The sequence below is a fragment of the Tamandua tetradactyla genome, chromosome 5, assembly GCF_023851605.1.
Source record: "Tamandua tetradactyla isolate mTamTet1 chromosome 5, mTamTet1.pri, whole genome shotgun sequence".
Taxonomy (NCBI): domain Eukaryota; kingdom Metazoa; phylum Chordata; class Mammalia; order Pilosa; family Myrmecophagidae; genus Tamandua; species Tamandua tetradactyla.
In genome coordinates this window covers 146,368,959-146,382,999 of record NC_135331.1, presented here as the reverse complement: position 1 = coordinate 146,382,999, position 14,041 = coordinate 146,368,959, and the positions used below count along the sequence as shown (strand labels likewise).

Genomic DNA, 14,041 nt, shown 5'->3' with positions numbered 1-14,041 from the left:
TATTTATTAGGTAGGGTTGTATGAACATCTGTGATTAGTTGTTTCAACATCTGTGTCTCCCTGGTGTTTTAATTTGGTCATTAGGTGGTGCTATATCTGTCTGCATTGTGCTATGCTTAGTGATCTTCTGCTATCTTCGTGGCATGTAGATATCTTGATTGATTTACTTTGGGAGTTGATTTCGTTCAGTAGTCTAAGGCCTTGTGTTTGCAGGATGGTTGTACAGCAGGGAGCAGGGCACAGGGTGGGCACTCAGTATGGTGATTTGTTTCAGGGCAGGTATGGGCGCAGGTTGGGGATGTTAGCTGATGCTTGTGAATGTGGGCACCCAGCGGCCAGGGAGGATATAGCTGTGCAGGTGCACTGGTCTGGGCGGTGTAACCCTGGTGTGCGCTGGTCTAAGGCACAGGGCCCTTTGTGCACATTCATAGAGTTGTAGCAGCAGGTCGGCGTTAGGCCTTCCTGGATTAGGGGGCAGATGTGAGTGACCCGGCTGTGCAGGTCGGCGCTTTCTTAGAGCTGGGAAGTAAGCCTGAGGCCCTTGCGCATGCACAGTTCTAGGACTGCTGTAATGTGTGCTTCCCAGAGCTGAATGACATGATTGGGGGCCAGTGCGCATGTGTGAGCCTGGGAATGCCATAAACGGATGCGCTGAGCTCAGGGAGTAGCGGTGAGGCTATGTGACACTATGGACAGGGGGCAGGGGTAGCTTAGGTATGGAGGTTAGTGCCTGCAACCTTTATGTGCTGGTAACATCCTGCAGGGAACAGGGAAGGGGAGGTAGTGCTCGGAAGGGGTGCAGGAGAGGTGGGTTGGGCTGCACTTGGGGTGCGGATGTGAGACAGGTACATGCACTGGGGGCTGGTGGGGTGGGGGTGCCTGGAGCATGGGGAATGGGAGCGGGTGAGGGGGTTCAGGTGCATGGGGTGTGGTGGGGTGAGCCGCTGGTTGCGGGGCTGCACTGGTGAGGGTAGTTCGCCCAAGGAATGTGGCCTGATGTACTGCCTAGTCCCGTGTACCCATCCATGTACTCCCGAGGGCTCCACCAGTTCCTCGCCTCTGCAACCAGGGCTGCCACATGTGGTGCAGAAGACTCTCCCAGGTCAACCGCACTCCTGAATTGCCGCCTCAGTTGCCTTCCTGTCCCTTCTTCTCTGACTTTTCCGTGGAGCAGCGCTAATCTCGAGCCACTCTGTCAGCCATCTTCCTAGAAGTCCGCTGTTAAGTTTTAAAATATGCAGAGATGAATAAATTAAGGTTTGTTAAGAATTATTAATAGAGTGTCTCTGGAATTTCCCAAGTTAGTATTTAATGGCCTCCATTCCATTGAGCCAGTTCTTTTACTTAAGCCAAGATGTCTTTTTCTTCCTAGGGTAGTTTATTGACATTTAGGCAGAGAGTTTTGAGGTTATTCTCAGATCTGATACATAAATTCCCACAAAATAAATCTTTTTTTTGATCCTTGGTTATTTCTATTATTTTTCCCTCTGGTGACTCCAAAATTTACTGTGAATTATGATTCACTGTTATTAGAGAAGTAGCAGAGGCCCCTTCCTTGTAGATTTTCCTGTTTTGGAAGCCAAGGTAGGATATCCCCCCCACCCCAGTAAATTTGCCGTTGTGTGCCTAGTTTGAAGAATTTCACTCCTTGGCTGGAATCTCAATTCTTTCTTTGGCTGGGGCTCTGGAAGCATCTCCTGACTGGATGGAAATAATTATTGGGCTATGGTAAATGGCTCAGTTATTTTAATAAATTTGGAGATAGTATATAGAACCAACTACCTTATTCTGATTGGCGTAAATAATTATGTTGCTCTCAATGCTTCTACAAACTTAGGATAGTGATGAAAATGCACTTCATTACAGTGTATTTCCTTAAGACCTCAGGTTACCTTTTGTTCTATTGTATTTTTGTACCACTAAATTATTTCTGAAAATGTGAAAAGATTCTCCTCTATTATTTCTCCATTTAAATTTACTTAATACTGAAAAGCTGTGAGTGTCATTGACTTGAATTTCTGAGCTTCGAGTTGACAAGGGGTGACTGTTACCACTCTAAAATCAGGGACTGTTTCTTATTCAGTGCTTAAGGAGTGGCTTAAATATGATAGATATTCAGTAAATATTGATTGATTGATGTGATAGCTCTGAGATGTCAGCCACACTCCACATCCGAGTCTGCTTTCACTCAGAGTCAATTTAATAACACCTTTTGGGAAAGAAAATAGGAATATTTTACTAAAGATATGTCCGAATTGTAAGAAACCCTTCATTAATTCCAAAACATTTTTAACAATGTGTACTTTGGTGTTTCAGATCTTTTGCGTCGTAGATACATACTCTGACAATTTGGTATATACTCCAGAAGCTTGCATCAGAAAAATGTATCAGGACTATGCCTGCAGTTCCTGGAGCCCAGCTGTGGGCCTCCTAGGAACCTGTGGACTTTGTCAGGGCTGCTCTTCTACCACCCCCTACTTGCTAGTCCCGGCCATAGCAGACATGAAAAGGTGGAGATTATTTCTGTGACATTTGTAAGGATACTTTTGTTCTCTTTTCCAGGGCTTATTGACTATAATTTTCACTGCTTCCGGAAGGCCATCCATGAAGTATTTGAGGTGAGAATGAAAGTGGTGAAATCGCGAAAGGTTCAAAATCGGCTGCAGAAGAAAAAAGGAGCCACCCCTAATGGCACCCCTAGAATGCTGCTCTAGGTGAGAATTCAGGGACATCTTTTGAAATCGGATCTTTATGGTGAGGCTTCTGTGCCCTGTTGCACTACAGCAAGAGGAAGGAGAAGATGACATGACAAGGATCTGTCATTAAAAAAAAAATTCCTGCAACCCACTCAGTCTTCTCTTTTTTAAATTAAATAAGCACTTTGAAGCAAAAACTTGTATATTAACAACGAAGTGAACTCTACTGTAATTTCATTATACAAATGTAAACTTTTTTGGTCTGTAGTAAGAAAAATCACGTATAAGAACTGCCAGGAACTGTATATATTTTGCACTTTTTCATGTTTTTTTCTCATTGAACTGAACTTTGATAAAACTACTTTTCTAAGCTTTTTTCTGTACTTGGTGTCAAGGACATGCATACTGTAGTCTGTATACCTGAGGCAATCAGAAATTAATCAAAAAATGATACACTGGCAGTGACTTTTTATAAATATGGGAATATTTGCTACCAATTATTTAAGAAAAACATTTTTCAGTGGAGCTGGAACAGACTGGCGCAGCAAGCCCCAGTAGCAATAAGAACTGTCCAGTTTATAACTGGTGTAAACAGGAGTTTTGTAGAATAATAATAGCACCGAACTAAAAATTTCTATAGCTGTGGCAGTACTTCCCTAATCAACAGTTTTTATGAAGCTCTTTACCTCAACATACATCTCTGAAGTCACTTTATACAAAGAGTTGTTTCTTTTTGCTGTGTTAACAGTTTTTTAGAACCTTTGGGACCAGATTTCTAAAATAGTGCCGACCATGGTAGAGAATGAATGTTGCTGAAATGCAGAATTTCTGGAGGGTTTTCTGTACCTGCCACCAGGAGCTAAAGTGATATTAGAGGCAAAAAAGTTTCCCAAATATAGATGATTGGCAACTGCAGACTAAAAAATAATATACAGTTTTGTATTTGGGCCCCTCTGAGGTGGGCCTATTGTTGTGCTACATTTAATATGTTTATTCAGGGCCGTTTTCTTATTGCTCCATGACACAGTGAATAGAGCAAGTCTCAGATCTCCATCACAGAGCTTAATCCTATCGGGCACATTTGTCACTTTAAAGTCTTCTTTTCCTCTGCAGTTGTGCCTCATGTGCTCTGGCCCTTTCCACCCTATGATTGAACTTGCAAAGCTCAGCTTGCCACCAGTGTGCTCTTTAAGGCTGAATTGCAATCCCAGAAAACCCCTAATGGTCAGTGGAAAAAGAGATGTCCATGGGAGGTATTAAAATTAGCTTGGTATTTATTTCTGTTTACTTTAGACTAACAGGAAAATGAAAAGACTCCTAAATCTATTCCCACTCCAAATCATTCCAAGTAGATTATTTGTCTACCCCAAAGATCAGTGCCCTAAGGCATACATGTGGGGCATTAGAAAATAATTTTATTTTGTTCTGTTTTAGTGGAGCCTCCTAAGGGATATCAAAGCAAAATGTACGAAGTCCCTAAAGTAACTTGTCCTTGAAAGTCTCTCACTTCGCCTATCTGTGACTCCTTTTCATTTTTTCTCATCCCTCCCCCCAAGTCTTATTCCCTCAAAGCTGATAACTGATTGGAACTTGAAGTCTGGGCCTCCCAAGGGTCTCTGCAGTTTGGAAGATTTCTAAAAATCTGTCCGGTGCCCTAACTCCCTCATGATTCCTACTAAGGAACCTGGGTGGGTAGGAACCCAGGGCTCCAGGGAAGTCTTTCCCCAGAGTTCCAGAGTTATACCCTATTGGGCCTTTGCCAACAAGCCTAACACATACAGATTATTCTTATAAATCTAATTCTCTAATTTTTTTACAAGATGTTTTCTTTTGAATAATTAAATAAAGAATCAGTTTTCTAATGTGAATTTATCCTCAAGATAGAGACATTTGCCTACCTGGTAAACCACAGAAAACTTAGGTATATAAATATATATGTTATAACCACGTGGAGCTTCCATTTTTCAAGCTGGGTGTATGATGGATTTTTGTTAAAATGTGCCTTAAAAGCCTATTACTTCAAAAGTGAATAATTCTTTGGGGGAAAGGCAAAAATAATCCTATGGCATAGGACCCAAGTTCATAGTAGTGAGTATGCTCTTTAATCACGCACTAATAAAATATAGATGACTGCCTCAAACCTGTCAGTGTGGCGATGACCTCGCAATTAAAGGAAGATGTAGGAGTTATGTCTAAGTGTAGTTTTTCACGTCTATGCTGTTGGAATCACACAATCTCTCTGATCCTTTCGCATTTTATTTTTGATATGGGCGTTAGCTTACTACAATGTGTATGTCCACCTTTAGGTCTCAGATCTAATGTTATAAATATAAAACCCAAACACGTGGCTACAGCATCTGCACTGGAACAGATTTACTTGTTTTCAAAGGTTGAGAACTTGACCTGTTTCTCTAGCAGGGCAGCCCTTTGCCTTTGGAGTCAGTTAGAATATCTATGTAGATTTGAGGGTCTTTGGAATTACAACCTCTGGTTATTTTCAGTGGTACAGATTAGTGTATGTGATAAGGTTGGAATATTTTTGAAGAAATATAAATAAAAACTACTTGATATTCACAGACAGTATTTTGTGAACATAAAATATTTTGGACCCTAAAATATGAGATGACTGAGAGCAAGCAATCTTGTTATATACGGGTTATAATGCTAATTCTGTTTGAAACATACTTTAGAAAAACAGTTGCACTGTCTTCATTATTAAATTATGGTGTGCATTCAACTTATATGGACTGGATATGATTTGTAAGCAAGTATACCATTACGTTTTACTTTAATTACGTTTTACTTTAAGCGGTACATCATTTATAAGCATTGTTAAACTATTGTTTTCAAGAATGTTAACTGCCAATTTAAAAGCATGTGCCACATGCTCATGACTTGGTAAGACTCATTTTATTTCAGGTATATTCATACCTAAGCTTTCTGGGAACAGAATGATTTCTTTGGTGAAAAGGAAGTATGACTTTTATTTGTGAGGTAACATATATGTATATCGCTGCAAAATTTATTCAGATTAACCAGCTTTCAATTTATGGAAGTGAGGATAAATTGCCCTATTTAAGTTGAATTTATACTTTTATTATTTTTAAACCCTCTTGTCTTCCTTTTTTTTTTTTCTTTTTTTGATGGGGCTTGCTTATTCAGACCCTAGAAGAATTAACTTGTTTCAGTAAACTTTAATCATTCATTCGTGTTGCTCCGTACCTAATCCCTAACATCCACTCTATCATTCTTACTTTGCTTAGTAAGATTGCACTCTATAACGACTTTATATAATTACAGATCCTCTAAGAGTTCTCACAGAAGGCTGACATCAGATCTTATATTTACATATGAAATCCTGTTTTGAATCCTGATCTGTAGTAATTATTTCCACTATTTTTATTTGTGAGGTGATGTTTAATAGAAAGAACATAGTGTCTTTAATAGACACTATGTATTAATAATAGATAATACTGATTGGATGCAATCACTATGCCAGGCATTAGTTTTGCTTTTACAAAACTAATTCTCATAAAACCTAACAAATAGGTACTATCATCAGTCCCATTTTACGCACGAGACAATTGAAGTCAAAGAGATGAAATAACTTGGCAAAGATCATGTAGCTAGTGCGAGGCAAAAGTCACATTCTCTCTCAATCACTACCTTAAGCAGACTCTCCAAATGTCTCCTGAAAAATCCTCCTGTGTGACAAATGTGAAGAGGTGAACTTGAAGACTTACTGCTCCATGGGCTCATGAAGCCTTACACTGTGATATTTAAAAAGAAATAGCTATTCGGGTGCGGGGGTGGTTCAGAGGTAGAATGCTTGCCTTCCATGCAGGAGACCCGGGTTCGATTCCCGGACCATGCACAACACCCCTCCCCCCGAAAAAAAACCTATTCTTACACAGGCTCCTTTGCACGTTTGTAGAACTTTTAGGAGCAGACTTCTAAACATACAGAGAAGAAAGTCAACAAAGATTGTTTTTTTTTCTTTTCTAATCCATTAGATATCTAATGCCAAGCAAATAATAATAGAAAGTGTTTAAATATCAGAAGAAAATTTAAATACCTTTTACAAGCATTTGGTTTTCTAAGAGGTGATAGTATGTCAAGCTCTGAGGAAATCTGCTTAGCTGTAAAATCCTCTTGAGTTTTTAATGTGTAGCAATAATTTACAGAAAACTGATGGGGATTAAGATTCAAACATACACATTTGTATCTTGATCCTTTCTTGAGTCTCTGACCTATATTTAAAATTGCTGCTAACATACCTTTGCAGGAATCTTCTACAAGAAGAGCCTCAAGTCTAACATGTCCAAAATTGAGCTTGGCTGCCTTGCTAAAGCTTTCCGTTGTTCCATGAGAGTGTGACCATCTTCCATAGTCTCCCTGCCAGAACTTGGGCCTTGTTCTTGACTCTTCCCTCTTGCTCATCTCTTACAATCAATCACCCAGTTCTGTCAGTTTGAACATATTGAATATGTTCTTTTTTCTCCATCCCCTCTGCTGCTGTCCTGTGCCACTCCATCCCATCCATCCCTCCACTGAATTTTCCACACAAGATTTAATGACCTTCCCAAATTCTAACCACATGTCTCCCCCTTACTCTCCATTACTCTTGGATATCCATCCCAATACTGAAATAAAAGTTAAAAGGTCCTGCTTCCCTGGCCCTTACCTACCTCTCCGGCTTTGCATCCCCTCCCCCAGCGAAGCCGGACAAGCTTACCTATGTAGTGTATAATAAGAAAAGAAGTTTTCATTCCTTGTCAAATCATTTTCTGAGGGAAGTTTTCATTCAATATTTATAGGGTGCCTATTATAATACTGTGCTTCGTAAAATGGCTAAAAGGAAGATACTGTTCACGGCAGGATTTTTTTTTTAATTATAATTAAAAATTTGTTATATACAACACAAAATTTTCCATTTTAACCACTTATATGTGTACAGTTCAGTGGAGATAGAAGAATTTCAATACCTAAAAGTGACAGAAGATGAACTACTTTAATTTCAGCTAAGTCATTCTAGGTTGTCAGTTTCATAAATGCAGTTGTATAGGAGTTGACCACACTCCAGCAAAGACCTTGGATAGCAATGAATAGCATCTGAGTTGTGTTGTTAAACCAACGCAGCTCATATGCTATATTTAATGTTAATTTACTGCAAGACTAGACTGTAAGAAGTAGGCTATGAAAGTGGGAATGTTTATTGAAGCAGTGCCTTTCCTTACAATTAAAAAAGGATGAATGATAAAGTTAGTAAAAGTATGAAGGTTTAAATATTTTAAGGTCCATACCCTTTAATACATATCTGAAATCAGTATTTCCAGAATTCGGTATCGTAAAAAAAATTATATTACTGTTTCTCCTCATTTCAATCTGTTTGTATCAGGGAACCGTGAATGTTGCCTGAAGTATGGTTTTGTTCTCTTAATATGTTACCATGAGGAGTGGTGGGAGGTATGGGAAGGATTTGATTGTAGAATATAGGTCTAATACACAGTTTTTAGATCATTTAGGATTTTGAAAGGCTGAATGACATTTTAAATGTGTTAATTTTGGCCTAGCAGATTCTTGACATCTTTGTATCATAAATTCAAGTTTTGTTCAGGCAGTGATCTTCAATTGTCATCAATATCCTCACTGTTTCCTGTAATAGTTGTGGTAAAGTGAAAATAAATATAGGTTTTACTGGTTGCTGTCATGATTTTTAAAGATACTTCAAACTATCATATTATTCCCACAAGGAATGATTCAATTCCATGATTTGAAAAATCCAGAATAAAAGATCTTTCAAGATGAGTCCAGTATGTACCAGTCTGTCTTTTGTAGAATATTGCGTTTTTAGTTTCAATAAAAGGTGTAGCACTTAAACTGAGATTGAGTCTGGTCCTCAGTATTCAAAGTTCAAAAAATTAACTATCTTAAAGGGCAAAATGCCCATGTGAATTCCTATACCCAAATCAACATTTGGATGGTGTGCTTAAACCTGCTTGGGACAGAACTATGGGAGTTGATTCATGTTCTCTTTAAAGCCTATATTGAAATCCATTTTAAGCTTTTTTGTTGTTATTGAGACATAATAAATACATTTCACATCGCAAACTATCAAACACTCATATTTACAAATAAAACCTAAAAAAATCTCATGAAAAGATATCCTTTCAATATGCAGTGTGTTCTGGTAGTTTCTGCACAGTTGTCTTTTTCTAGGAGATCTCACGATCCACTAATGAATCATAACCTGCTAAAGTGAACCCATTGGCCAGATGGGGGATACCTGAGAATTTTTCCCTAGCCTAAAATACTTTCCTTCTCTCTGTTACTTTTAAGGTCTTAACAATCATAGGGAAAGTTCTTGAATTTTTCTTTCATTTGATCAGGGCATTCTTTGTGTGTATTTTTTCATTGCCATTCCTTGGATCTTTTTGTATGCAGGATTGTATTAGGAGTGAGAGGGGGGAATTCTGAATATGTCCTTGAAGTTTCCTCTTAATTTGATCAGAGCTTTATACTGTATTTAATAGAGCAGTTATACTTTTCATTGTTGTAAGATGTGGGCTTGCATTAGAGGTGGGGATTAGGAATGTTGTAGTCTTGAGAGGATGATTTTTTACTATAGACTCTCATCTTTGACTATGATGATGACTTGACTTGGAGTTAGTGATTCAAGAACTCACATTGAAGCTTCCATGAAGTTCTTTCTTAATTCAGCTGACATCGGTTTTATCCAGTATCAGGAGTCCTTGGGTTTGCCTTTTTGTGCTATTTTGACACCCTCAAAATCCAGCTGGACCAAACCCTTCCCCATGAAGAAGAGTCGATCAAATGAGTATAGTCGGGGTAGAGCAGGGCATTCATTAACTTAGCTGCCTGAGCACTTAAATACTCTTGTTCTTCATTTTTTCCTAATAGGCTCCAGGTGGGAAAGGTATCTGTGCACTCCCTAAACCAGGAGTCAAAAATACACTATGGCGCCTCTCCTGAAAGGTCAGCTACAGTAGAACAATTTAGACCTCAGCCACTTATGTGCTAACAATCTTCATCACTAAAGTGAATAATAACTCCTTTTCTGTAATCTGTTTGTTTGCCTGCTCCATCCTTGATTGCCCAAGTTCCTCAGGCTTCTCTCCATTTTTCTCTCCGACACTGTGGGGAGAGCTAACCCATGTAGTTAGTGCTCAATGATCCTCAATAAAAATAGTACAATAACCTGGAACTAATTCCAGGCTCCTCCCACACCTCTTCTAAGGTGGATTTAGTAATTCAGGCTTTCACTTCCCCTCACTGGGAACCCGCGGTGAAGGGGCTGACTGGGAAAGACCAGCCTGAGTCCTTTTCCATCTTGGTGGAAGACTAAGATCTGTGATGTACAAGGAATGGTCCCAATTCATGTAACACTGTTCCATTTAATACTCTAGACCAGTGTTTTCCAAAGTTACTGGTTTTAAGAATCATTTAGAAAGCTTACCAAAAAGTGAAGATTTCTAGCCTTCAACCCCAGTCCTCTTGAATCAGATCTCTAGGAAGATCTGGGAACCTGCATTTTAAATTAGCATCCTAGGCAATTTGGGAGATGGTATTTGGCCTGTAGTTGTTTAAGGGGGTGGGAGATGAAGCATTCGGATTGAAATCACCTGGGGGAGCTTTTTTGCACCACCTCCCCCTTATATACAAACAGCTGAAATGCTTTTTCCAACATAATTTATGTAGTTTTTTAAAATCTACGTTATTTAACCTAGATTTAAATGTAAACTTTTATATTAATTAAATTAAAAAGTCTCTTTAAGCCACTTATTTATATACTCATTCACACTATCACAAATTTTTAAAAAATGGTATTAATTTAGAAAAATGCTTTTTTTCTACAATTTTATCCAAACTTTTCACAGGCATCTTCTGTAGCAGTCTTTATCATCACTGGAGCAACACTTCGAGTCATCTAAAAGTTACTTCCTAGTTATTTAAAATAGAACACGTTTTAAATCAAATAGGATGCTGTTAATGGAGATTTTATTGAGTCTCAATCATTTGTTAAACTATTTTTTTATCTGCATATTTATAATCTACACTAATTTCTACTTCTTGTAAATCTCTAAGACTTTTTAAAAGCCTACCAATAATGATTTCCAGTACTATCTTCAAGGTCATATCCCCAGGAATGAATGATAAATGTTTTCACCTCTCCCCACCCCAATTTTGTTAGGTAACCTTTATAAGAGAAAACTGCCATTGCTTGAGGCCTATTCGAGACGTACTGTCTTGCTAAAAGGTGTTTTGGTCCCAAAGGACTTTGTAAAGATAAATAAGGTGACTCTGTTTTCTGGAGAATAATATTTTCAGGAAAAAATTTGCCTTTATTCTGGCATATATGGTGTATACCTCTGTTTAAGAACTTCTGCACCTAAACCCAACTTCAAATCCCCGGGGAAATCAAACTGGCCCAGCTATTATAAGATACTAGGAGGCAGAGAGATAGATTGTGGTATACCTGACCCTTTTATTTCTTGTGTGTGCTAAAAGAAATTGTAGGGAGTCCAGGATTGCTTTAGAAGTTGATGGCTTGGTTATAAATCAAAGTTTGCTTGTAATTTTTCATTGGATTTTAATGGGAAGCAACATAGGGTTGTTTGCTCTGAAGACATTATTAATGTTGCCAAAATGCCCTGTTGCCACAGAATTACTGTAAAAAAGTCCATAATTCATGTGTGAACTGAGCAGTCTGTAGGAAATTGTCTCACATATCTATGAAGTTTTTTTTTGAGGTTTGTGGATGCTATAGTGATGAATAAAATATAAATTTGTTTCAAAATATTGAATGCATAGTAATTTTTTATCATTTTGCATTTTCCCAGTGAATAGAAACTGAAACGGTTCTCATGGTGGCAAGCAGATTTCTGAGCCATTCAGGTTAGTTCGTCGATGAGCAGGTTTCATCAATCAGCAGGTGCTAAAAGGGGTTCAGAGGACAAATTGTGGTGACAGGATATGGGGATAAAAGAAAAAACAGCATAGTTAGAGTGGCAGAGGGCCAATTAGAGGACTCAGAAGGAGGGAGTGAGAAGGCTCGAGTGTCACAGCTGTTCTGCCAGTACGTTTCCAATCACCCATGAACAACTTTTATTTATCTTAGTTGCAGGTGTTTCCTTTAGAGCTAAAATTTAGAAAACGAAATAACTTGTCAAACCCATCAGTTTATCAGAACTAAGGAGTAAGAATGATGAGTAGCATAACATTTGTTACTAATTTTAAAAGTACCTATAAATTAAGAAAACAATGAATAAATGCAATCCACACAAATAAAGCAAAAGCACCATACTAAGCAGGGGTTTTTTCTCCCTCTCCCCAAATGCCAAGGTAATTTTGGAGGAGAGGTCAGATTATTCAAAGCTATGATAGCAAAATAGGCCTTCAAGAAAAGACAAATTAAGACTATAGTAAAAATCATTTTAATCATGTTACAACTATTTATCATTGTATGCAGACAACAGTTAAAATATTAATAGGAAAAATCTTTTCAAGTGAGATATGGTGCCATGTAAATCACCTGGTGGAAGAAACCTATTAATTCCACTGAGTTTCAAATATACTCATTTGATGTCTTTCAATATTTTCTTCTGAAATGCAGTATTAGAAAAGCCATTTTTAGGATTAAGATAGAATGAGCAGGTAAGACAGTCACTTGAAACAGGAAAATACAAAGGAGCATTTTCCCTCTTGGATCTCTCGGCTGGCCACCAGGTGGTAGGCTGCAGCAAAGCTATTGAGACCTGCATTGCAGTAAGGTGGGGCCCACAAAAAACAAAGAGCTGGGCCACGGTGGCTCAGCAGGCAGGAATGCTTGCCTGCCATGCCAGAGGACCCGGTTTCCCGTGTGCCTGCCCATGTTAAAAAAAAAAACAAAACAAAGAGCTGCTTCCTGTGACATTTTTATTCAGGGAACAAAAGTTTACATTTATGCCCATGATGGTGACATAACACCTCCAATACATTAATACCAAGTACATCATCTTAGAAAATTATTCCCATGTTACTAAACTACTCCAAAGGGAACATCCTGAGGGGGGAAACAATAGGAAAAACCATAGCAGGTGTTTTGTTTTTTTTTTTTGGAAAAATCAAAACATTATTCTAAAATATTCAAAGTAATTAACAAAATGTTTACGATAAAGTTCATTTGTGGCTTCCTGAGGTGTTTTTCTTTTTAAATTTTACTCTAGAAAGACGATGGAAAATCAGCCAATTTATTTGCAAATTGGGAATGGCAGTGCTACTTGCAAAGCAATCCAATTAGCTGACAGCATATATTCTTATTACAAAGAAGTACATGCAGTAGGGTTTCAACTCTAAAATACCTATGCTTTATAAATAAAGGCGCAAAGTAAATATATCATGGCCATTCTGGGCAGTAGGGTTATGAGAGATTTGCACTTTGTTCATATTACAAATATTGAACAATCATGTTTTGCTTTTATGATCAAGAAAAAAGTCATTCTTAAGAAATAAGAAAAGTTTTAAATGCTGAAGTCTCAGTATCTTAAAACTGTTCAGTCCAGGAATAGAACTGAGATTCTAAGAAGTACATCCCTCTTTTCAAATTATGGAAAAAAGTCCTTGTGTGACATAAGACAGCCTGGCTCCTTTTCAGTATAACAGAAACAACCCCGGTTACTGTTAGAACTAGACATCTACTTTGTATCTAGCTAAGCAGCCTTCAGTAAGCATTGAAACTTTTAAGAGCCTCTGTAAAAAGGATTTCAAAGTATTCCAACCAATAATAAATCAAAATCTAGAAAAATTTCCTTTCATCAATATAGTAAAAACCACATATGCCAGATAAATAAGAATATGTAGTTGAAAAAACTGAGAGTCAAACGAAATCAGAAGGAAAGATAGACAATAAAGACTGAGATGGTATAATCTAGGAATGCCTAGAGTGTACAATAATAGTGACTAAATGTACAAATTAAAAAATGTTTTTGCATGAGGAAGAACAAAGGAATAGTCGATATTGCAGGGTGTTGAAAATAGATGGTAATTCATATTTTAAAACTTTAACATGTGTAAGACTAAAGCAAAAAATGTTTATTTGGTACAAAATTTATAATTTGACTAGTGCATTTCCAAATATAACTCATGTGGACAGTTTAATTGAATACCGTAAGTACATGGAACCTTGAGTAGGGCATGAGAGTTTGTAGGTTTGCCAGAGTGATAGCCTGATAAATCCCAGAGTGATTTGAACAGTGAATAAACAAGTATTTGCAAAGTCCCCTTGGGGGAATGGTGAGAAAGGGGGGAAATTCAACTTCCCCATGTGGAGAATTCCTGATATTCTC

The 14,041-nt window shown here is 37.9% G+C and overlaps 1 protein-coding gene across 1 annotated transcript in view; it reads left to right on the top strand.

Moving 5' to 3' along the window:
- Positions 1-8,504, top strand: part of RRAGD (Ras related GTP binding D) — a 51,523-nt gene extending 43,019 nt beyond the window's left edge. Inside the window, exon 7 of the mRNA XM_077162404.1 lies at positions 2,563-8,504. Within this exon, the coding sequence (XP_077018519.1) occupies positions 2,563-2,714 (152 nt within the window). The 3' untranslated portion in view covers positions 2,715-8,504. The remainder of the gene's footprint in view (positions 1-2,562) is intronic.
- Positions 8,505-14,041: the final 5,537 nt, after the last annotated feature.